This window comes from Cervus canadensis, chromosome 3 (genome assembly GCF_019320065.1).
Source record: "Cervus canadensis isolate Bull #8, Minnesota chromosome 3, ASM1932006v1, whole genome shotgun sequence".
Lineage (NCBI taxonomy): Eukaryota > Metazoa > Chordata > Mammalia > Artiodactyla > Cervidae > Cervus > Cervus canadensis.
The window spans coordinates 89100884-89125347 of record NC_057388.1 but is presented as its reverse complement, the minus strand read 5'-3'; the positions used below and the strand labels follow the sequence as shown (position 1 = coordinate 89125347).

Genomic DNA, 24464 nt, shown 5'->3' with positions numbered 1-24464 from the left:
GAGGCCTGCAGTCACTCTGCAGGAGTCAGACCCACTCCAATCAGTCCACTCTAAGTGTCTGCTCACATCCTGGGGTGAATCACTGCATGCGGCGCAGAGCAGCCCCGGGCCTTGGCCTACACCCTACTTAAATTCTACCATATCCCGAGGGAGGAGCACCTCCCCCTTGCCCACCACAAAGCAGCCCACAGTTCCTGACAAGCAGTGGATCTGTAATACATTTTGGTCAGAAAGACAGGTGAGAAGGAAAAACAGCATCCAGTGTGGATCTTGGAACTCACAGCAAACATAGAAGTAAGGAGGATCATCTTCTTCCTGTTCCCAGTAGGCCTGATGGCACATTGCAGAGAACAGGGAGAGAACACTGGGCCCTTCCAGAAACAAGCCCAGGTCCTGGACTTTCTCTACAAAGCTCGAGAACCACCACTGTAGCAGCACCCAGAGGAAACACATATACCACTTACCAGTTCATCAGCATCCTGGGCCCTCGTAGCTGTGTAGCCATATGGATACAGCACCATCTGTGAGTAGCTGTGCAGGTCGATGAAGCATTTGAAGTTCCCATGTTTTTTAATGAAATCTGCCACTGATTTCACCTCCACTTCTGAATGGGGATGGGGTCCATGATATATCTCAGAGCAAGGGTCGGCAGCAGATCCCACTTCTGTGGGGAGTGACCCAAGCAGAAACATTAACCCAATGGCTATGGAAATAGAAATGCAGGATTCTCCACCCAGAGGAGAGGCAGAAGGCATGCACAGGCCACTGCTGGCTGCCCTGAGAATCTAGTCCACAATGTATATATATTGTGGGAAGGGTATGGAAGTGGGGTGCTGAATATGCCAGTGTTGAGCAGGAAAATTGATAAGACTCCTTTAAACGGATAGAGTTGACCTTGTACTGTATCACCAACAATTAATGTCATATTTTACAATGAGTAATTACTATGTATTCTTGATAATTAATATGAATACTAATTAATAATGAAAATGACCATTTATTCTGGTGTCAACTAATTCTCTTGGTTCAGATCTTAATGGCCAAGTGCTGCCAAAAATAATCTATTGTTGTGGCTAAAATCTCTTGATTATTTGACAGATATTTAAAATTATTGCCTTCTGTATTACTTCACAATATAGCCCCCTAAGGTATCTGACACGTTTGTGAAAGCATCCCTGTTGTGACTTAGCTTTGATGCCCTCAACTGCCACATTTTTTTTTAATTGCCACATTTTTATCAGCTCCTTTCCCACAGTCACATTATTTTTCCCCCAATGGTTTGTGTGGTATTTCTATGCAAGTAAGAAATTAAAACCATTACATTAAAACATCACATCAAAAGCAAAACATCAGTACAGCTGTGGAACAGTGAAAGAGAACCACCAGAATTTGGAATTGAAAAGTGAGTTTAGATCCTAAATCTCATCAACCATATGCTCTTGAGACTGTCGCTGAGCTTCCACTGTCCCATTTCCAGTATGAAAACTCACTCTCTAGGTCAGAAGAATAAATAATACATGGGAAGTTATGTACCATATAGTTGGCACTACTGTGGGGGTGATTTTTAAATAGCTGGAACTAAGAACCCAAACCCACATCTCCTAATTCTCATTCTCTTTCCATAACATCAAAGGGCAGAGGTTCATATTTATACATCTAAGGGTAAACTGCTATAGTTTAATCTTCGCAACGTCATCTTGCCTGTTGGGGTAATAGTGCTAATTGCTCTCTTGTGTGTTACCACCAAGAGCCCTTCCACCATTCAGTAACTTACCCAGGAACTGGGACGGCCAGGTAGAAAGTCAGCCCGTGGATTTGTATAAGATAGAATAGTTTTAAAGATAATAGTGTTCTCTCAGGAGGACACAAACTGCTCAGTCATTCCCTTTCAAAATTACAGTGAACAATAATATAGAGTGATACATAGGGAGAATAAGGAATTTGCCCAGTTTCTCAATGAACCAGCAATGGAGACAGCCTACAAACCAGTTCCCTCACTGCCAGCTCAGAGGCCTGAGGACCAGACTACCCAGAGGTATCAGGATTTAATAACTGTCTCCCCCACCTACCTCCAAAACTAGAATTCCAATTTCTATTTGGATCAGTACCAATGCAGGTGCTTCCAGGATTTACAGACCGTGTCTTCCTCCATAATCGGTTCTGAAAAATTCACCAAAGAAGAAACGGCATTCAGAGATGGGTCAGGGCACAGAAGAGGTGAAGATTTTCTTTGGGGGCCTATGATGGAGATGGCACCATGGATGATGGGGCAAGCTGCCTGAAGTTCTGGAGGCAACTTCAGAGATCTGGCGGATCATCGGGGTTTCAGCCCTCACTAACTGCAGAGTCTCCTCTCCTTCCCCAGAAGGGAGAATTAGCCTCCTGACTGGGAGAAAAGGACTTCCCCAAAATGACCTCATACCACCTGAATCCATTGAATAATTCAGGGCTTCAGTCAGAGTGGAACAAATGGACATTACGGGCCTCAGTGATAACTGATGTGATAGCAAGTGCACAGGAACTATTTAACCCTTGCCTAAAAAATTAACCTGACTCCATTCAAGCATCTAGATCTGACCACAAGTGAATAGGAAACATGGGGGATGAGGGAATAAATTAAATGGTACAGAACAAAGAAGTCATCAGGCAAATTCAGAATGTGACACATTCTACATGACAACTTACTTGGGTTTCTCCAACAAATGAATGACATTCTAAAAGACATGTGGGGGTAGGGTGGGGGTGGGGAAGACGTTGTGCAATAAAAAAGCCTGCATAGTTGTAACAACCAAACACAGGTACAGACCTTATTTGGATCCTAATTTCAACAAATTGACTCAAAAGATATTTTAAAGATAATTAGGGATATCAGATGATATTGAAAAACTTCCATCACATTTTTTTTACTGTTGATAGTGGTGTTGTTTTAATTATCATCAGCTAGAGATGAATACTAAAGAAGTTCTGAATGAAGTAACCTGATGTCTGGGATTTGCTTTAAAATATGTCAGAAAAAAAATGTGTGGGAGGGAAAGAAATGAAAAGAAGATTGGTAAAGTGTTGATAATTGTTCAAGATCCATAATAGGGAGTTCACTAGACGATTCTCTATAAGAAAAAAATATTCCCTGGTAACCCTCAGCCCAGAGAATGACTGGAAAATGAGACTCCCCAAAGGAAGCTCCTAAAGTGCACATTTTGGGGAATTTTTATCTAAGGTCATAGATCTATGCAGTCACAAAGCAAGGAAATCGACAAACAGGTCTTAACTCCAAGCCCAGCCCATCTATCAGTATTACTCACGTGAGCATGAGTGTATACATATCCATCAGGATTGGCCACCGGCAACACGAAAATATCCATTTTCTTCAAGATGGAGGTGATGACTGAATCTTTCCCATAATCACATGCAAGCTAAGCAGAGACAACATGCTTGTCAGCCATGTCTTTGCAGGCTGGGTTGCTAAGTCTAAGTCAGAGTATCTTCCCCAGATGCCCAGCTCCTAGAACAGCATCTACCCTCTGGCAGTCTCCCTGCCACCTTTGTAGGTGCAGCTCTCTGCAAAGCCCACAGTGCACTTCAAAATCTGAGGGAACATGGCTACCTGATGACATCAACTTCAGTGAGTCCCGGGCTGCCTGGTTCATTCTTCCTTCCAGGGGGTAGGAGCAGGGGAAGGAGAACCACACATCATAACAGTTGTTAGGAAAATGAGCCCCTGTGCTGGGGTTGGGGAAGATGCATCCTCCACTCGCACCACCCCTCCTCCCCTGGAACTGGCTTAAACTAGACTTTCCCGATGGACAGAGCATGGAGACAGCATGAGGTCCCTGAGGGCCAGGGGAGCCTGAAAGGGACTGAAGGTAAAAATTATCTGAGCCTCGCTGCTGAGAAGGCCCTGCTCCCTTCCTGCAGGACTATGTGTCAGTGTTTCAGGGCCACCTCTACAGCTCATTAGTATGCTCACTGCTATGAGCGGACTTTGCCATTTAGCTAAACTATGAGGCTGACTGTAGGGCTCTGATCTTTTGTTTCTCCAATTTGAAAAGACTCCCCCAGCCTACTGTTCCTGTGACAGTGCCCTCCTAACCTACCCCCCCAGGTACAGCTGCATAGTACAGTACAGGGCACCCCCGGCCCTGCAGAATTCTGGGCTAATACTAGGCGACATGACCTTTCTCGCGGTCCAGATTGCCGTGGCTGGTGAGATCCACTCCCGGGCATGGATGCCTGCATTCAGCCAAATGGCTGGCCGCTGTCTCCCTTTTCCAGTGCTGAACTGGAAGGAAAAAGAGGCCAGAAAATCACCCTCCTGTCTGGCGTGTCTCTACTCACCTCTCCTCTCCTCTTCCCAGCTCACCCCTATTCATTTAAACCATTTAAGATCATTCAGAGACCAAATGTTCCTGAGGGCACCATCCATTTATCAGGTTTCTCCAGGTCGGGGAGCTTAATTAGCTGACTGGCAGGGCCCAATTGCAGTACCACAGCTCCAGACAGCTTGAACCACTCCAAGGTTGGAAGCAAATGGGAAGGGGAAACATTTGCTATTGTGAATTATAATGCCAGTGTGATTAGAGATAATATTTTGTCTCTTAAATGGACTTCCCTGGTGGCTCAGATGGTAAAGCGTCTGCCTACAATTCGGGAGACCCAGGTTCAGTCCCTGGGTTGGAAAGATCTCCTGGAGAAGGAAATGGCAACCCACTCCAGTATTCTTGCCTGGAAAATCCCATGGATGGAGGAACTTGGTAGGCTACAGTCCATGGGGTCACAATGAGTCGGACATGACTGAGCGACTTCACTTTCACTTTATGTCTCTTGAATGACCTCAAATGGTATCTCAACAGAGAGAGACACAAAAGTGCATGAACCAGCCTATTCTAGCTGATGCCATAAATGAAATAAGTTTTAAAATGAGGAAGGGAGGGTTCACTATTGCTCACTGCATGAAATGAATTCTGACTGCTGACTTTTAGTGTTGGGCCCCCTTGGGTCAGAGGTTGGTGCTAATGAAGCAAAGGTCTCCATCAGTTGGCAAATAATCTAAATTTATGTAGAGTATTTGACAGCAACCAGCTCAAAGGCAGGTCTTCTCCCACTGGTAATTCCACCATTGCTGTAAGCCTGGATCCCTCAGGACCTGTATGGATCTAAGGGTTTGACAAATTCTAGGCACCATCACTTGTTCCATGGTTTATATCTCCAAATTCCTTTTTATTCATTTGGCTGGATTATTTATGTAATTTATGTCACTGCCATAAATTCTTTGCCTCTTTTGCCAATATAGACCTAAAATCTGTTAGAAATATCTGGAAATTAGTCTTGATGCAGCCAAGGATCATAGACTGGGCTTAAAACTACATCAACCCCAAAATTACCCTCCTAGATTGCTTTTCCAATAAGTACCCCTAAAAAGCAGAATGGAATTTTTAGACCCATCCCAATTTGTCTTCATATTTACAGAAGACGGGAATGGAGGCAAAAGACTGTGGCCAATCTGAAAGCTTTCTGAAATACTAACCACCTCCCACTTCTTTCATTTTTTAAATTTTATTAATTTTCTTGACTGCCCTGGGTCTTCATTGCTGTGCGTGGGCTTTCTCTAGTTGTGGTGACTTCTCTTGTTGCAGAGCAAGGCTCTAGGGCTCACAGGTTTCAGTAGCTGCAGGCTCAGTAGTTGTGGCACACAGGCTCTAGCACGTCGGCTCAGTAGTTGTGGGGCACGGGCTTAGCTGCTCCTCCGTTTGTGGAATCTTCTCGGACCAGGGATTGAACCCAGGTCCCCTGCATTGGCAGGTGGATTCCTAACCACTGGACCACCAGGGAAGTCCACTCACCTCTCCTTGATCCTGCCTTTCGGCCAAAACTTGGAAAGGGATGTGCTCCTTCTAACTCCATTCACAATAAGCAGAAGCAGGGGACCCTGTGTCAGAACAACTCCCAGCCCGAGCAGATGTGTCCCCACCTCACCCTCCTCCCTGAAGCCAAGGAGGTCCTGACAAGCTGCCTCTTTCAAAAGTGTGAGGGCTGAGTCCTAGACACAAGGAACCAGGAGCCTGAGTCCAGTCGGGCCCTTCAAGGTGCATGGAATCTCACCTTCAGTACATACATTGATCGGTTCTCAAATGAGTGCCCAATCGTCACTGTGCTCGCCAAGTGAGGATAATATTTGACAATGTTGTCCATCTCTTTGTGAATCTGAAGTGTGAAAAAGTAAACCCAGGGGCATTTAAAAAATTTGTTCAGCTCTAGACGGGTATCTGCGAACTTTATTTTGTTGATCTTAACGATTTTTTTATAGTCCCCTAACCTTGGGGTTAACAATATGAAACGCTTATTATTAAGCAACTGCCTAAGAATCCATCTCTATGATTTTCTAGAGAAAAACACATTTTATTTGTCCACAAAACTATAGTCCATTAAATCAGAGTAGAAACACTTATACAGATACTGCTCCAAAAGTGTGGCCCTTTGCACTATACTAGTCTAGGCCGTATATTATCACCCTGCTTATTTAAGTTATATGCAGAGTACATCATGCGAAATGCTGGGCTGGATGAAGCACAAGCCGGAATCAAGATTGCTGGGAGAAATATCAATAACCTCAGATATGCAGATGATACCACCCTTATGGCAGAAAGCAAAGAGGAACCGAAGAGCCTCTTAATGAAAGTGAAAGAGGAGAGTGAAAAAGCTGGCTTAAAACTCAACGTTCAAAAAAACTAAGATCAAGGCATCCGGTCCCAACACTTCATGGCAAACAGAAAGGGAAACAATGCAAACAGTGACAGACTTTATTTTCTTGGGCTCCAAAATCACTGCAGATGGTGACTGCAGCCATGAAATTAAAATACTCTTGCTCCATGGAAGAAAAGCTATGACCAACCTAGACAGCATATTAAAAAGCAGAGACATTACTTTGCTAGCAAAGGTCCATCTTGTCAAAGCTATGATTTTTCCAGTAGCCATGTATGGATTGAGAGTTGGACCACAAAGAAAGCTGAGTGACAAAGAATTGATGCTTTTGAACTATGGTATTGCAGAAGACTCTTGAGAGTCCCTTGGACTGCAAGGAGATCAAACCAGTCAATCCTAAAGGAAATCAGTCCTGAATATTCATTGGAAGGACTGATGCTAAAGCTGAAGCCCTAATACTCTGGCCACCTGATGAGAACTGACTCATGTGAAAAGACTCTGATGCTGGGAAAGACTGAAGGCGGGAGGAGAAGGGGACAACAGAGGACAAGATGGTTGGATGGCATCAAGGACTCAATGGACATGAATTTGAGCAAGCTCCAGAAGTTGGTGAAGGACAGGGAAGCCTGGTGTGCTACAGTCCATGGGGTCGCAAAGAATCAGACAGGATTTAGCAACTGAACTGAACTGAGTCTAGATAGTCAGCAAAGGCCCCATTTAGCCAAGGTTCTTGAAAGAACTTTTTTTTCATCTTTTTTTTCCATCACTTTTTTATCACTCTTCCCATCAGTTATAAAGAAAATTCAGCATGTATTATGAATACATATAATACCACACAAGTATATGACGTACATTATAAAATAAAAAATAGAAACAAAAGTTGTTACATTAATAAAATTCAAATATATGTAGAAATATAAATAGAAATTGCAACAGTTTATTCCTCCAACCCAATGGACTATCTTGCTTATACCCCACTGTACAAGCACTCCACTTTGGAAGTGATTCTTCTAAAGACTTTGGTCTCTCAGTTGAAGAGCTATAATAAAGCAAGGTTTTAAATGCTTCCATTTGCTTTCAGTGAAAAAAAAGGGGGGGGGGTTTGCTTTAAAAATGGAATTCATCCACCTTAGTTGTTCAAACTTTTTGAGGGCTGAAATAAGGAAATAAATGAATTTATATTTAGACCTTAAATTTGAAAGAAGGAGCTTTACAGAGAAAGAAAGTGTGCCATCAATACAGAATAAAATCAAGCTTAAAGACTTGCAGTTACTATGGCAGACTGAGCAAGAAACTCACTCTCAAATATATAGGCAACTCAGATAAAATACTATGAAAATGAGTCCCAGGCAAATTTAAAAACCAAAAAAAAAAAAGGAAAAATTGTGCCAGAAATGAAGAGAGAGCAAGCTAACAGAGTACAAGACAAAAGATGAAGCCCCAGGGCTAGATGTCTGTCTTAGGTTCTGAGGGTTTACAGCAAGAAGGAGGAAGGCTTCCTACAGGAAGAGGAGTAGAGGGCAAAGGACGCTGCCTGGAGCAAGGAGCAAGTTCCAACTTGTGAGCTGGAAAGTAGTAATTATGGCCTTGAAAAGGGCCTGGAAACTCTACCCACAGACCCTAGAAAGTGGAGCAAAAGCCAGATGCCTGCCCGGAGTCATGAGAGGAAAGACAGTTACTCAGGAAAAGTTAGAACAACAAGCTGTGTCCAGACAGGGGTTGCAAATTCACAGTGCCAACACAAGGGGAAAGCTTACCGACAACAATAACAAAAGTAACTGCCACCACAACAATATGCACAAAGGGTCTGAAATTAGAAACCCTGGCAGAGACACACATGAAATTCCCTTTAGAGACCTAGGAAGGCTCAAGTGATTGTGGGATATGTGCTTCTAAAAGCTGTTTTTAGAAAGAACTGAATACAAGCAGCCTTATGCTGCAAGCCAGATGACAATGATACCTCAAGTCAGAGAACAAAATTGAGTGGATAGGAATGTGAGGCTCCTGCAGCAGGCAGGTGAGGGGATGGTGTTCCCAGAATCTTGGGTGACATTTGCAACCTGTTAGCTCAACTCGGGAGTGCCCCATGTTAATGAGGCTATCATTGGGGGTTGGATCCCTGTGTGGGCCTCAGCTCCATTTTTGTCCATGGCCCTGGACTGAACTCCTAACTTTATCCAGCTGTTTTGCAGATGTATGTCACTGGTCACAAGAGGGATCAAGGGGCAGTGTGGCCAAGTGTACACAATAAACAAAGCTACTGACTATCCTGGGAAAGAAGTGGAAAAAAAAAGCTTGGGGAAAAAAAACCTCATCTGAAAGAAAAATAATTCAAAGTATATGCCTCATGAAAAGCATGCCAGGAACTCTATCTTTGGATATATATTCAGCTATAGGAAACAGAATACCAGTTTAAATTGGGGGTTTGTTCCTGAGTTAGTAGAGAGTTTCCAGACTAAGGAAAAAAACATTGAGGGGCCTAAGAAAACCATAGGCTACGTGATCCAGTTCCATTCCAGTCTTTCTTGGTTCTTCACATTCCAATATTACATTAAATTATTCTGCTCCAAATTTCTTATTTGAAGGGTTGGCTTACCTTGAAAGTCATTTATATAAGTGATTTCTAACTAAACACAGCACCAACATGTATTATGGAACAAATATACATTATAAGTAGTCATGATAAATGAGTGGAAATATTTGGTTAACCTTGGAAATAATCACTTGTCTATTTGCCTGGGATAAGTAACATTTTAATCTGGGTGAATAAAGTACAGGGATTCTGGTGGAATATAACAAGGTTGAATTACGAGGACTGAAAATGGTTGCAATTACTTCATGGTTTTCTTTGAGGGGTTGCTTAAGAAAAGAAGGATGCATGTGGGAGTAAATGTTCAGTTTGCATTTCACTCTGCTCTTAGGAGATAAACAACCCAAGAATTAGAAAGAAATTGAAGTGTACACATTTTAACCCCTCATTGTAGGCATACTGTACTAGGGACTAAAACCTCCTGAAAGTAAGGAGAAGGGTTACAAAACCCAAAAGGCCAATGATCTGATCTTTGCCTGCTCTGAAATACTTACAGCTTCCAGGGTGTGATAGGCCCCATAGTTAAAGCAATTACTGCTCAGTTCTTGATGTACATTGTGTTGCATTTGTTGCTCTTCAGTATCTAAAACAGTCTAAAACAGACATGGCAACATTACAAAGTGATTCTCTAGGGACAGAGGTTCATGTTGTTTCCACTCTATCTTGGGATATTTGGCTGTCCAAGATGGCAGCATCCTCAGCACACATATCAAGAAGCACAAATGTCAAGGTGTAAAAGGGGGTCAGATTTCTTCCCCACATCTATAAAGTCTTACTTCTTGGAGCTCAACGTACATCACCTCACTCAAAACTCACTTTCTCCCTGGAAGCAACATATGTGCTTATTTGGTTATTCTATACTATGAATTCTCTAGATGTCAGCCTGCATCTGGTATCCAGTGCCTCTGAAATACCCAGCTTGGGAAACCATTCAGAAACAAAGAAATTCTTATAACCACTCCTACTTTGAAGGCTCCTGGCAGATGTCTGTGACATGTGAGGATGATTAATAAGCTCACAGCTGCTCACACCATCAGGAAACTCCCAGGCCAAATCACCAATTAGTCCACAACCCACCTCGGTGAAGGAGAGAACGTGAGTCAGACACTGTCCTGCTGTTCAAATACAGCTCGTGAGGCTGCTGTCTGACTTGGGCAGTGACACCAACTCTGCTAGGGGCTGCTGGTAACATTCTCCCTTTTGCCAATGGTGTTTATTTATCATTTATTTATCTTGCCCATGCCACATGGCATGTGGGATCTTAGTTCCCTGACCAGGGATTGAACTTCTCCCCCTTGCAATGAAAATGTGAAGCCACTGGACCAGCAAAGAATCCTTAAAGGATATTTTTTATGACTGGCCTTCAGCACCTCCCCACCAGCACACACTCTGGTCTTCCCTCTTGACTTCAAATAAGAAAAAAGAGACTTAATACTTGTGGGATAGCTATGACATACCAGGCACTGTTAGACATTTTATGTACATTTAAGCACTTAATCTCAATTAATCATATGAAGTAGGTATAACTATTACCATTTTACTGATGAAGGAACAGAGTCTCAAGAGGGTTAACAGTTTGTCCAAAATCACACAGGTAGTAGTTAGCAAAATCAGGATTTGAATCCAGATCTGATTGGTTTGCCATGTAAGCCCTTTTGCCATGTAAGCCCTTTCTAGCACAACATGTTCCTCTAACAAATCACTGCACTTTACTTCCATATACCTCAATGTCTTCATCTGTTCAATGGAGAAGAATGAGGCCAGAACTTGAAAATTTTCCAAGTCCACTCTGGCTGCTTGGTCCTATGCAAGATCAGTGGAGGGACCTTGGCCTACCCACCTGCAGGTCTTCAACAGCCACTGAGTACTCTAAGCCATGGTCCTCCAAGAAGGATTTGACTTCCTGCAGACTGACAGAAGGGACCAGGACATCTGCAGGATGACCGAAGGCAGGGGAAGATTTCCACAAGTTGAGCTGAAGAGAAAAGAAGTAAAACCAGGTTAAAGGATAGTTCAGGTAAAAAGCACAATGAACTCATTCTTCTAGAACAACTGCCAAAAGCCTGGGTGGTCCCTGAGAAGCTGAGTTCTGCACAAGGGCAAACTTCTGCCGTTTCACAGTTTTATCTGGTCAGGCCTGCCCAGTAGGCAACACATGGCAAAGCTCAAGAAGTAACAAGTCAATAGCAGAGAGAAAGATGAAGCCCTCTGCAGAGGACCCCATCTCCCTGGAGAGCACTTCCCCACCAACTCTCTCCATTGTATAAAGACATGTTGATTAATATAGGATTATACACAGAAACTCTTCAGGAATAACAATGCCAGTGCTGCAAGAGTCTTCTCTCACCACGGTTAATTGATACTCAAGAGAAAGAGAACTAAGTACCTTAAGGTTGTCTGAATTCACTAGCCGATTGAGTTTGCTGATCTCATCTCCATTTCTGACGTTAATTCTGAAAACTTGGTGCCTGGAGAAGGCAGAGGAAAAAAAAGAAAAACATAATGGTAAGCTTTCAGCTGGCAAATAAACCCCAGGCCTACTATCCCAGACATAATGAAAGGAAATGGTCTAGTCTTTGGTTATAATATATAGCCACTAAAAATAAGGCTACGTGGCAAATATGAAAAAGTGCTTATGGTATATAACTTTAAGGGAAATATTAAGTGAAAGAGCAGGACACAAAATTGTATGTATGCCATGACTGCAAGTATGGAAAAAGCAGATGCATTGGAAGAAAAACAGACAACGGAAATATAGCAAATGCTGACAGTGCTTATGTTCGGGTCATGGGATTATGGATGACTTACTTTTTTCCCCTCGTATCTGTTTTCTGTAATGTGGTCATATTACTTTATAATGAAAAACATATATATTTTGCAGAAAGGAATGTTCCTGAGCTACACGCAAAGCTAACTCAAGACATAAAGAGGCACTTCTTCACTGTCAAGGTCTAGGACTGAAACTGGCTGAATGTCCACGCTGGAAAGAGCAAAAAAGAGAACAGACCTTCCATCCTGGGAGGGTTAGTTATTTTTCCTCTTAGCAAAGAAGGGAGAGGCTGGGTGCTCTCCAGGCCCTTCCAGCTCCGGAATCCTACACAAATGCATGGTGCTGGGGCTGAACTCAGGATTCATCCTCCCAATGGGGCTCTGACAGGGCCCAGAAGGAAGCTGGCCAGTCCCAAGTCCCCCTTTGTTGTTCGTCCTGCACTTGTTCCCTATACATCATTTAGCTCCCGCAGCAGCAGCAGGGGTAGAGGCCCCTGAAGTCCTGTGTGTGGGTGGGAGAAGGCCAAGCCTGAAAAGCTGCCTTTGTGCTCTCAGCCGGCTCAGAGAGCCAGGGGAGCCATTAGGCCGTTGCTAGGTGACGGCCCGAATGAATCGGCACTCAACACTGTCACATGCGTCATCCCTTTGACACAAATGAATGCGGGAAGAGCTGCTGGAGACGGCTGTGGGCTGAAGGACCTGTTGACAGAGAAAATGGTTCTGTCACAGGGAGCTAAACGTGCAGCCTCACGTGGCAGATCAGCATCTCCTCATCAGAAAACCGGTCTAATCCGGATGAACTCTCAGAGCTTAACTTTGTTCTGGGAGCTTCTGGGGGGTCTCCAGGGGGTCTGGTCTAGCCTCTAAGGAGGTAAGGTCTGCTGCAGAGTTGCTTCTGTTGCAGGCAGCAGATCTGAAGGGAATGCCATTGCTGAAGCCTCCCTTTCCCCCTGCTCATCTGGTCTCCACAGGGTCCTGGGAGGTGGACAGCCAAGTGCATCCCATGGGAGTCTCTGAGGCCACAGTGCAGAAGCCACTGGCTGGCAGGTATCAGCCTGAACCTGATAGACTTGCTAGATGTTGGACTGCAGCCCTGGGAAGATGGGGAATCAAACCACCATTTCCCTGAAACAGGCAAGCAGCCTTGCAAAAGTAACAGGTTTAAAACAGAAAGGAAACCCTTCCTCCTAGCTGAGTACCAGGACCCATCTGTAGAACTCATGCTCTGTCACAACCTGTCCTCAACACTCCAGAAAAAGGGGCATCTTAAAAATGGGTGCTCTGCCTATTTGCAGAGCAGCAATGGAGACGCAGACATAGAACAGACTTGTGGACACAGTGGGAGAAGGCGAGGGTAGGGTGAATGGAGAGAGCAGCATGGAAACATAAACATTATGTAAAACAGATAGGCAGTGGGAATTTGTTGTTTGACACAGCAAGTTCAACCGGGATTGTGTGATAACCTAGAGGGGTGGGATGGGGGGGGGGGGGGAATGGGAGAGAGAATCAGAGGGAGGGGACATATTATACCTATGGCTGATTCATGTTGAATGTATGGCAGAAACCAATACAATATTGTAAAGTAGTTATCCTCCGATCAAAAATAAATAAATTTTTTAAATGGGTGTTCTGAAAAGTGCCTGTGCACTGGCATCTCTGTTAGCAAAATGAGGTATCGGTAAAATACAGCATTGACTAGAGTATCACAAAGAGAACAAGGAGGAAAAAGGAATAGGAAGAGAAAAAAAGAGGAACATAAGAATAATGGGCTCTTAAGAATATTAAAACCATGTTACACATTCATCCACAGCATGTGCTTTAATTCTCCCAAAGTGGTAACTTCACAGCAGAACTTTCATACTCCTGGGCACAGTCCACAAGGGAGTACAGGGAATCTAATTGGCCCTGATGATGATTAAACTCACAGCTCATTTCATTATGTCCTAATTAGCCCAGCTCCAAAGGATAAAGACACATCTGTAACATGCAGACAGGCAGGGCGGAAGAGCTGGTACAGAATAGAGTCTTTCCCCACATGTCTCTCCTCCGCCTCTCCCTCCTACACATTCTTGGCTCCAGCCTCACTCAAATCCCAAATTCACCATACATTTTGCCCTTCTATGCCTTTGCACATGCTGTTTCCTCTGTCTGGATGTCCAGCGCTTTTCTTTATCTGCCTAGCTAATCTCTCACCCAGGCTTTAGGACCAATCTTCATCACCCATAAGGTTTTCCTCAACCAGAAAAGACAATGTTAGCTACAGTCTTCAGATGGCATTAAAAACCGGCAGGAGGCAGGGAGGATCTAACATTATTCTCATGAACATAAGTTCATCCATACCTAGAAACAGAAAAAACACAAGTGGGTGCCAGTTGAAGGGCAGCCTTTCTCTTGCCCTCACTATCTCTGTCTCTATTTGGAAAATGCACCCTGAGAGTGTGGGTGGTGGAACATAACCTATCTCCACCATCTGGAAATCTTTTCAAAGATTTAAGCTCTTTCTGAAGATGGAAAATTGGCCTGGGAAGGGAGACATGCTGGAGTTTGCAGGTTGTCATGTTTACCCTTTCTACTCCACAAAGGTAGGTGTTCCTACAGCTCTTCTTAATTCTGGTGCTCTCCAATACCTGGTCTGGCAGCTGCTGCCAACACAATGGTTAGAGATCCACTCTCAGTCACTCTCACACTCAGCCCATGTTCTGGACAGTCAGTAGTCACCTCGGTTCCGAGCTTCTATCCCTCCCCACTTTCACCATATGGGTGGCCAAGCAGCACATTCTTTGTGCCTTTCTTACTTGCATCCCCAGCCAGTCTTAGAAGCCACCACATCTGAGATGACTTCATGGAACTCTTAAATGCCTACCAGTTACTGCCGATGCTACAAGTTCTGCAACTATTTCCTGTTCTCTGCTTGCTGTACACCTTGAGGCATCCTGGCCACCATCCTATCCTTAAGATGAGTGGCGCCCAGAACAGAAGACACCAGCAGAGTGAGAGAGACTGGGGAGGTAGGTGAGTTAGGTGGAAGGAGCAGAGACTGGGGGTGTGGGGGGATGAAATCATCACCTCCATCTCCATTAGCACTGTTGCCCCTACAACCCAACCTGCTTCCTGGCTATCCAACCACTTGAATGCTCAGAGACCAACTTCCCCTTGCTCTAAATGTTCACCAAGCTGGGTGTCTAGGCTATGTCTATGGACCTCAGGAAGAATTCCTCCACCTTTGCTGGGTTCCCTACTATAAGGGGAGAAAGATTTGGGGGTAAGGATGACACTATTGATTAAAACTGTCTGCAGTTTGCTCAGGCACACAGCACTTTCTGTGTAAGCTCCTATGGTGAGCACTCTAGAGCCCAGCCAAGCAGTCTCAGCCCAGGTGTCCACTGCATTATATGAGAAGTCTGTATCTTGAGAAATAAAGATTTTTTTTCAGCCATGTGAATAGGTGCAGCGGGAGCCTGAGAGCTCTATGCGTCAGCCCACATAGCAGCAAATGTAGTTATTACACACTTACTGCTGAGCTGCCTGTGGAAAAATCTCCTTCCCTTACCACCTGTTATGCCTAAGCGCTCTGAGCTATTTGGCAGTAGAGACCAGGTGTGAACGGAAGTCATCACCACAAAAATTACTCAATCACATATAAGTAATTACTTCAATATACAATCTCAAAGTCCCTTTAGCCAGATAGTATAATGGAGAGTAAAACAATAGATATAGACAAATCAGTTAGATATAGGATTCTTTCTGGAGATTGTTGTTCAGTCGCTCAGTCATGTCCGACTTTTCGTGACCCCATGGACTGCACTTGGGTTTTGCATTCAGAGTTCCAACTCCTCTGCTTACCAGCTAAGTAGCCTTGGGCAGGTTTCTTAATCTTTCTAAGGCTGAATTTTTTTCATGTTTAAATTGAGGAAAATAACACCCCTGCCTGGCAGAATTGTGTGATCCAAAAGATAATGTATGTGACTGGTCTTTGCAAATGACCAAGCATTATGCAGTAATGAGTTATTAGAATTCAATCTTCCAGTAGGGTACCATGGCATCCTTTCATCTCTCCTACCTCCCAAATGTTCTCTCCTTTGTAAACCAAAAAGCATTCTATGTGGAGCACGTGTGCATGTGCACAAGCACACACAGAATGTACAGGTGTACTGTTGCTTTTCATAGCTAAGGCTAAGCAAGACCCATCAAATCTCCATATGCTAGATGCTACCAAGAAGGGTCTGCCAAGCCTTAACCATTAATAGGAAGGTGAAGCCAAGAAGCCTGTAACCCAGGTTTTCCCCTAAGCATGGCAGAAACTGGGCTTCCCTGATGGTTCAGCGGTAGAGAATCCACCTGCCAATGTAGGAGCCACGTGTTCAATCCCTAGGTCAGAAAGATCCCTGGAGAACGAAATAGCAACCAGTAGTCTTGCCTGGGTAATCCCACGGACAGAGGAGCCTGGTGAGCTACAGTCCATAGGGTCGTAAAAGTTAGACACAACTCAGTGAATAAACAACAAAACATAGCAGAAATTAGAAACAATTAGTATTCTTAGTAGTTCATAGCACAGGAGTAAAAAAGTAGGAGATGCCTGAAACTGACCTTAGGAATAAGAACCAGGAAGAAAGAACTGGCAGGAATTAGGGGGCTAAGGAGGAACTGAAGACCACCTAGTTTTGACACGACAGCCAAAACTGAGCCTGAGAAAGAAGTAATTGGTCCAAGATGATACAGGGGCAGAGCTGGGACAGGAATCCAGGTCTTCCCTCCCAGCACCATACCACCTGAGGTACAATCAACCATTCATGTCCAAATCTATTTGGTTCTTGTATTTCTGAACTAAGTAATAAGTCCAAAAGGAACTTACCCAGAAAATGTTTCTCGGTCACAGATGCCAGAGCCAATAAGGGCCCCAAAGAAGAGTATCCACTTCATGTTCCAAGGATGCCAGTCATACAGTGGTTGAGTAAAGCTCTATTTATAAGGAGTCTGAGGCAGACTCATGTCCTCAAAAATGCTAATATGATTTCCAAGGACCCTTCCAACTCTGACAGTACATCAGGTGGGTCTTTGATGCCTCTTCAATTCCTTTTGAGTGATACAGGCCAAGCCTCTTGACCTACAAAGTTAGAAATTTGCTCCTCAGGTTGGAAAAGTCTGTGACAAGGGTTTTGTATTGCTCAACGCTTGGTTTTAAGTATTGTTTTTTGAGTAAATAGGGAAGTCCCACAGGCCTGGATAGAACTTACACTGACAGAAGAGGCCAGATTATAAACCTGAGATTGTGTTAGCTCTAGAATAAAAGTAAAGACTACCAAATAAACCCCAAGTCAACTCCAAGACCACACATTTCACACACCTGACAAGCCCTTCTCTGGTGAGAGTAGATCATGATGGAAAGTTTGTGGCTTCTGTTTTGAATCTGACACCTAATTTTTCTGACTCTATTAACAAGGCAAAAATATATGAGGTACACGGTATAGGAGAAATGTGTTAGTCTTAATAAATTATCAGTTTTCCTTGGAATCTAAAAAGATAAGGCTTAATGGTATTATTAATAATAAAACTTTCTTACATTTACTAGATTCCGAGTCTGGTGTCCTTTCTACCAAGTCACAGCAGAATAAGTGCAAGACACTCGTGATCTCCACCACTTCAAGGACTCTGGGGCCTTTCAGTCTGTCCAAGGTGCCCCAGATCACACAAGCCTCCCCCATCCTACTGTCCCCCCATCTACATTCTTTCTGTACTTTCTCAAGGGGAATAGATTCAACCAAGGGTTGGGAGTGTTAAAGAAATGTTATTCTGACATTTGTTACAACTATAAAGGAGACTTTATTCAAGGTTATTGCAACAAGACTTCCCTGGTGGTCCAGTGGTTAAGACTCCATGCTTCCAGTGCAAGGCGCACAGGTTAGAGCCAGTTGGGAACTAAGATCCCATGTGTTGTGCAGTGTGTTCAAAAAGAAAAAAAAAAATGGTTATTGCAATAGAGGTCATGCAACAGGAGAGATTAATTGTGTTCAACTTCAAATCTATTAAATATAGCAGAGCAAGGAGGTCAGTGGATGGAAAATTGCTAAGAGGAGACACAAAGTATAGGGAGAATTTTTGCTTAACTAACCTAACAGGATTTGTGCAAAAGGCAGGCTACAGATTTAGACATCAATGGTGGAGAATAAGGAACCTAATCAGATATCAAGGACTGAGGGATGACCTGTCAGTATTCTTTGCTAAGACTGACTTAGGGTCCGAGGATAAAGCCAGTAGAAAAGAGGGCTCACGGAAGCCTGTCTAAGGTTTGGTCAAGAAGAGCTGGTCAGGAGTTGTGGAGCTGGGGGGCCTCTATCGGGGCTCTTCTGTCCTTCCAACACTGAAAATGAACTTCTAGGCCCACCTTGATCTGTCAAAAAAGCTGGGCTCTACTTCACCAAGAGAGAGTTCAGCCTGAGAAGCTGAGACCTAAATCTGCAAGAAATCTGAACTAAGTAATCAAGCACTCAGAATTCCAGGCAAGCTGAAATTCACTTCCCACCCATATCTCGCAAGGAAAGCCATTAACATGAAGAAAATCCAAATCTCTAATGGAAGTCAATGTCTAAATAGAAATGATATGGAATCTGAGACTCAGACTGATGGAGCAGCCTGGAGGGAGGAATGTCATTGGTTTGCCATCACTAGCTTTTATCATGCAGTGTATCAGAAACAGAAAAGCAAAAGTCAACAATGGATCCAGAGTATGTAGCACCTAGCATGATACTTAGCACAATCTGTTGCTTAACTAGTATTTATTGAATTAATAAACTCAAAAGTCCCTTTCTAGCTCTAAAATATTACTCTATTAAGATGAAGGAGCTGACATATACCACAACATGGGTGAATCTCAAAAACATTATGCTAAGTGAAATAAGCCAGTCATGAGAGGACAAGTACTACATGATTCCATTTATATGTGGTACCTAGAATAGGTAAATTAATAGAGACAAAAATAGAATAGAATTACCACAGGCTGGAGAGAGGAAAAAACAGGAACTTGTTGCTTAATGGGTACAGTTTCAGTTTGGGATGATGGAAAATTTCTGGAGATCGATGATGGTGATGATTGTACAACACTGTGAAGGCACCTAATGCCACTGAACTGCACACTCAAAATGGCTAAAATCATTTTATGATATGTATATTTCACCATAATTTCTTTTATTTTTAAAGGATGTTGGTAGCATTTGCTTTAAATGGGATTTTAAAAGATAAAGATTTTTAAAATAGTGATTTGCTGTGTTTCAGGGCAACATAAATCAAAGGTATAATGTTCCTATATCAGGATTAGAAAAAGGTATAATCATAACCCAACTTTGCTTCCAATCAAAGAGCTTTTAATGGTATGTAGTCCCCAGAATCCTAAAGGGGGCAGTCTCACACATGCTCCATGACTGTTTTCAAGCCAAGCCAGGTCTCTTTTGCTTGTGGCTAAGATCTGACTGGAAAATTCTGAAAGAGATGGGAATACCAGACCTCCTGACCTGCCTCTTGAGAAACTTATATGCATGTCAGGAAGCAACAGTTAGAACTGGACATGGAACAACAAACTGGTTCCAAATAGGAAAAGGAGTACGTCAAGGCTGTATATTGTCACCCTGCTTATTTAACTTATATGCAGAGTGCATCATGAGAAATGCTGGGCTGGAAGAAGCACAAGCTGGAATCAAGATTGCTGGGAGAAATATCAATAACCTCACATACACAGATGACACCACCCTTATGGCAGAAAGTGAAGAGGAACTAAAAACAGCTGGATGAAAGTGAAAGAGGAGAGTGAAAAAGTTGGCTTAAAGCTCAACATTCAGAAAACTAAGATCATGGCATCTGGTCCCATCACTTCATGGAAAATAGATGGGGAAACAGAGGAAACAGTGTCAGACTTTATTTTTTGGGGCTCCAAAATCACTGCAGATGGTGACTGCAGCCATGAAATTAAAAGATGCTTACTCCTTGGAAGGAAAGTTATGACCAACCTAGATAGCATATTAAAAAGCAGAGACATTACTTTGCCCACAAAGGTCCATCTAGTCAAGGCTATGGTTTTTCCAGTGGTCATGTATGGATGTGAGAGTTGGAATGTGAAGAAAGCTGAGCGCTGAAAAATTGATGATTTTGAACTGTGGTGTTGGAGAAGTCTCTTGAGAGTCCCTTGGACTGCAAGGAGATCCAACCAGTCCATCCTAAAGGAGATCAGTCCTGGATGTTCACTGGAAGGACTGATGTTGAAGCTGAAACTCCAATACTTTGGTCACCTCATGCGAAGAGTTGACTCACTGGAAAAGACCCTGATGCTGGGAGGGATTGGGGGCAGGAGAAGGGGACGACAGAGGATGAGATGGTTGGATGGCATCACCAACTCGATGGACATGAGTTTGAGTAAACTCCAGAAGTTGGTGATGGACAGGGAGGCCTGGCGTGCTGCGATTCATGGGGTTGCAAAGAGTCGGACACGACTGAGCAACTGAACTGAAATGAACTGAACTGAACTGAAGATCTGACTGGGCTTCCCAGCTGGAACTAGTGGTAAAGAACCTGCCTGCCATTGTAAGAGATAAGACATGTGGGTTTGATCCCTGGGTTGGGAAGATCCCCTGGAGAACAGCATGGCAATCCACTCCAGTATTCTTGCCTAGAGAATCCCATGGACAGAGGAGCCATACTTTGACCACCTGATGCGAAGAACTGACTCACTGGAAAAGATCCTGATGCTGGGGAAGATTGATGGCAGGAGGAGAAGGGGATGACAGAGGGTGAGATGCTTGGATGGCATCACTGACTCAATGGACATGAGTTTGCGCAAGCTCCAGGAGTTGGTGATGGACAGGGAAGCCTGGCGTGCTGCAGTCCATGGGTTGCAAAGATTTGGACACAACTGAGTGACTGAATTGATTAACTGAACTGAAGATCTGATTGGCTGGCGAGAGGAAGCCATATCAACCTGCCTGTCTTTCAGTTCAAAGGCAAATGAGTATTTGATGCCAGAGTCATAGGACCAGTCAGTACTTCCTCCACTGGCTTGGTCTGAAGAGTAAATGAGAATAAATTCTGGTTATACTACTCCCACTGGCCTCTCGCAGCTATGCAACCTGTATATGAAATTCCTTCACTATCAAAAAAAAGTCCAGCCCCTATGTGCATGAACCTTGAGAACAGGGATAACTTAGTAGAGGGCCATGCTTATGAGAAAAAAAAAAAAGAGATTAATTTGAAAAGAAAAAAAAGGTGTTATTCAAGTAGAGACTATACTTAGCCTTCCTCTGGTGTTCTTAGGAGCCTCTGGCTTCACCCACACATTTGAAATCCTGCCTGCTCTCCTCATTGGCATCTTCTACATATTAGGGAGGCTACACCACTTCCTTCTTTAGTTGGGTGCTAGGTACAAATATTTTTTCCTCTGGTGGGAGAGGAGGAGTCCCAAACAAAGGAAGAGAGGGAATTCCCTGGCAGTTCAGTGGTCAGGACTCTATGTTTTCACTGCCTAGAGTGCAGGTTCAATCCCTGGTCAGGAAACTAAAATCCCATAAGCTACATGGTATTACAAAAAATAAAATGAAACATTTAAAAAAAATAGAGGAAGACATTTGGACCCTACCCTTAGGGAACTTTCAGCATAAGGACTGAACAGGCTTTGTTCTGATATCAAATAATGTGCCCAGCACCTATATGCATGGGTAAAATCAAGAATGTGCACCTGTGTAATATGTGGACACTGATATGTGACATATGATAAAGGAAGGAAGCATTAGCCTGCAAAGATTTCTGGCAATCATGACTCAGAAGAGCTGAGCAATGGGCCAACTCTGAGGCCCCTTCCATGGAGGGCTGGTAGAGATCAAACAGGAGATGGCTGGGGAAGAGATGGAGGAAGTCACCTAGTCCCTAAGAATGAGGCTGGGCAAAGGTGAAGACCAGGCAGGTTATACCAGGGGAAAGTAGGACTAGTGGTTAATACTGGGAATTAACACTACGAACTCTTGTTTCTTGAGTCTTTGCCTTCACCCACAGAAGGTGTAGTAGCACCTGGTTATTCAGTTCAGTTCAGTTCACTTCAGTCGCTCAGTCGTGTCCGACTCTTTGCGACCCCATGAATCGCAGCACGCCAGGCCTCCCTACCCATCACCAACTCCTGGAGTTTACTCAAATTCATGTCCATCAAGTCAGTGATGCCATCCAACCATCTCATCCTCTGTCGTCCCCTTCTCCTCCTGCCCCCGATCCCTCCCAGCATCAGGGTCTTTTCCAATGAGTCAACTCTTCACATCAGGTGGCTGAAGTATAGGAGTTTCAGCTTCAGCATCAGTCCTTCCAAGGAACACCCAGGACTGATCTCCTTTAGGATGGACTGGTTGGATCTCCTTGCAGTCCAAGGGACTCTCAAGAATCTTCTCCAATACCACAGTTCAAAAGCATCAAACCTGGTTATTAACAACTACCAAATAGCTGCTTATTTGAACTACCTTCCTGGGTACCAAAATTACTTACTTACCCCTTTTGTGTGGCCACATGACACAGATAATCCCACTAAGAGCTCCACAGTGCACCAAATCCTGGCTTTAGATTCAATCCTGATTCTGCATGATCAGCTGGTCATCATAAGTGATCTAAGGCAATCACTTATCTGAGTTCCAAATGCTTCTTCTGTCAAAAAAGTATAGTAATATAACTTATTTCACAGGGCAATGAGAATTAAATAGGATAATATAATGGTTATGAGTCTATCACTTGTTGAGTGCTTATTAAATGTGTTAAACATTATGCTAAATTGGTTTGTTTAATCTTTACCATGTCACAAAGTAGGTATTAGTATTATCCCCATTTTACAGACGAGGAAAACTGATTCCCTCTCTCTGAGGAAATCTCAGAAAGATTAAGGGAAGGAGCTGAGATCATGTACATAGAATAGGCATTCAATAAATGTCAGCTGTGATTATAATAATCAACAAATGACTAAGATTCTACCAAGGGACCATATTACGGATCAGAGGTATCTGGGTTAGCTCCATCAGGAAGCTAATTCACTTCAATTCAGTCACTCAGTCATGTCTGACTCTTTGCGACCCCATGGAATGTAGCACACCAGGCCTCCCTGTCCATCACCAACTTCCAGAGCTTGCTCAAACTCATGTCCATCGAGTTGGTGATGTCATCCAACCATCTCATCCTCTGCCGTCCCCTTCTCCTCCTGCCCTCAACCTTTCCCAGAATCAGGGTCTTTTCCAATGAGTCAGTTCTTGGCATCAGCTGGCCAAAGTTTTGGAGTTTCAGCTTCAGCATCAGTCCTTCCAATGAATATTCAGGATTGATTTCCTTTAGGATTGACTGGTTTGATCTCCTTGCAGTCCAAGGGACTCTCAAGAGTCTTCTGCAACACCACAGTTCAAAACCATCAATTCTTTGGTGCTCAGCTTTCTTTCTAGTCCAACTCTCACATCCATACATGACTACAGGAAAAACCATAGCTTAGACTAGATGAACCTTTGTTGGCAAAGTAGTGTCTCTGCTTTTTAATATGCTTTCTAGGTTGTTCATAGCTTTTCTTCTAAGGAGCAAGCAACTTTTAATTTTATGGCTGCAGTCACCATCTGCAGTGATTTTGGAGCCAAAGAAAATAAAGTTTGTCACTGTTTCCATTGTTTCCCTATCTATTTGCCATGAAGTGACGGGACCAGATGCCATGATCTTAGTTTTTTGAATGCTGAGTTTTAAGCCAGCTTTTTCGGTACTGGGCTGGGTTGCCATTTCCTTCTCCAGGGGATCTTCCCAACCCAGGGATTGGACCCGGGTCCCTTGCATCGCAGGCAGATTCTTTACCTACCAAACTATCAGGGAAGCCCCCTGTTGCCCTCCCTCATTGCAAACCCCTTCCACTGCCTAACATCTCCCTCCCATCCTCCGCCCAGGGTTTTTCCTACTTCAAATGGTCTCCTTGTTTTCCTGTTCTAACTACCCTATCTATGTCAACTACCCCTTAGTCTCTCTGCAGAATCCCAGAGCCACATAGCCCAACGCTTATAGGACGTCACCACCTGAAAAACACCACCACCATCTCAATCTCAATAATCCAAAGCTGAACTCATTATCTTTCCAACCTCATCCCTCCTCCACCTTCCTGGGTATCTCCCTCAGTTAAGGGCATCATTCAGTAACCATCGGTGAGAAACTCTCCACTTCTAATAAATGACAAAAGCCTTTTGATTTTACTCTCTAAATGTCTCTCTTCCATCCTCACTGGCCTCAGAAAGTCTAACAGCAGGCTCCCAAGCTCTATTCCTGCCACTGCTATTATTTCTAACTTGTCCTCCTCTTTGTTTCCCCTAACTCTTCATGGACAAATGGCTGCAACAGAGTCTTTCCACTGAAACCCCTGTGTGCTCCTAAACAA

General features: G+C 43.7%; 1 protein-coding gene across 2 annotated transcripts in view; it reads right to left on the bottom strand.

Moving 5' to 3' along the window:
- The window catches only part of LOC122438642 (carboxypeptidase A4-like), a 56129-nt gene that overhangs the window by 6302 nt on the left and 25363 nt on the right, over positions 1-24464 (bottom strand). Inside the window, exons 8-17 of one of the 2 annotated variants that reach the window (XM_043463722.1) lie at positions 22569-22720; positions 16911-17162; positions 11676-11757; positions 11130-11264; positions 9784-9882; positions 6100-6201; positions 4175-4279; positions 3303-3413; positions 2070-2160; positions 465-664 (exon numbers count right to left, since the gene is read on the bottom strand). In XM_043463722.1, coding sequence (XP_043319657.1) covers positions 465-664; positions 2070-2160; positions 3303-3413; positions 4175-4279; positions 6100-6201; positions 9784-9882; positions 11130-11264; positions 11676-11757; positions 16911-16978 — 993 coding nt within the window. In that variant the 5' untranslated portion in view covers positions 16979-17162; positions 22569-22720. The remainder of the gene's footprint in view (positions 1-464; positions 665-2069; positions 2161-3302; positions 3414-4174; positions 4280-6099; positions 6202-9783; positions 9883-11129; positions 11265-11675; positions 11758-16910; positions 17163-22568; positions 22721-24464) is intronic. The other variant, XM_043463721.1, reaches the window with a different exon arrangement.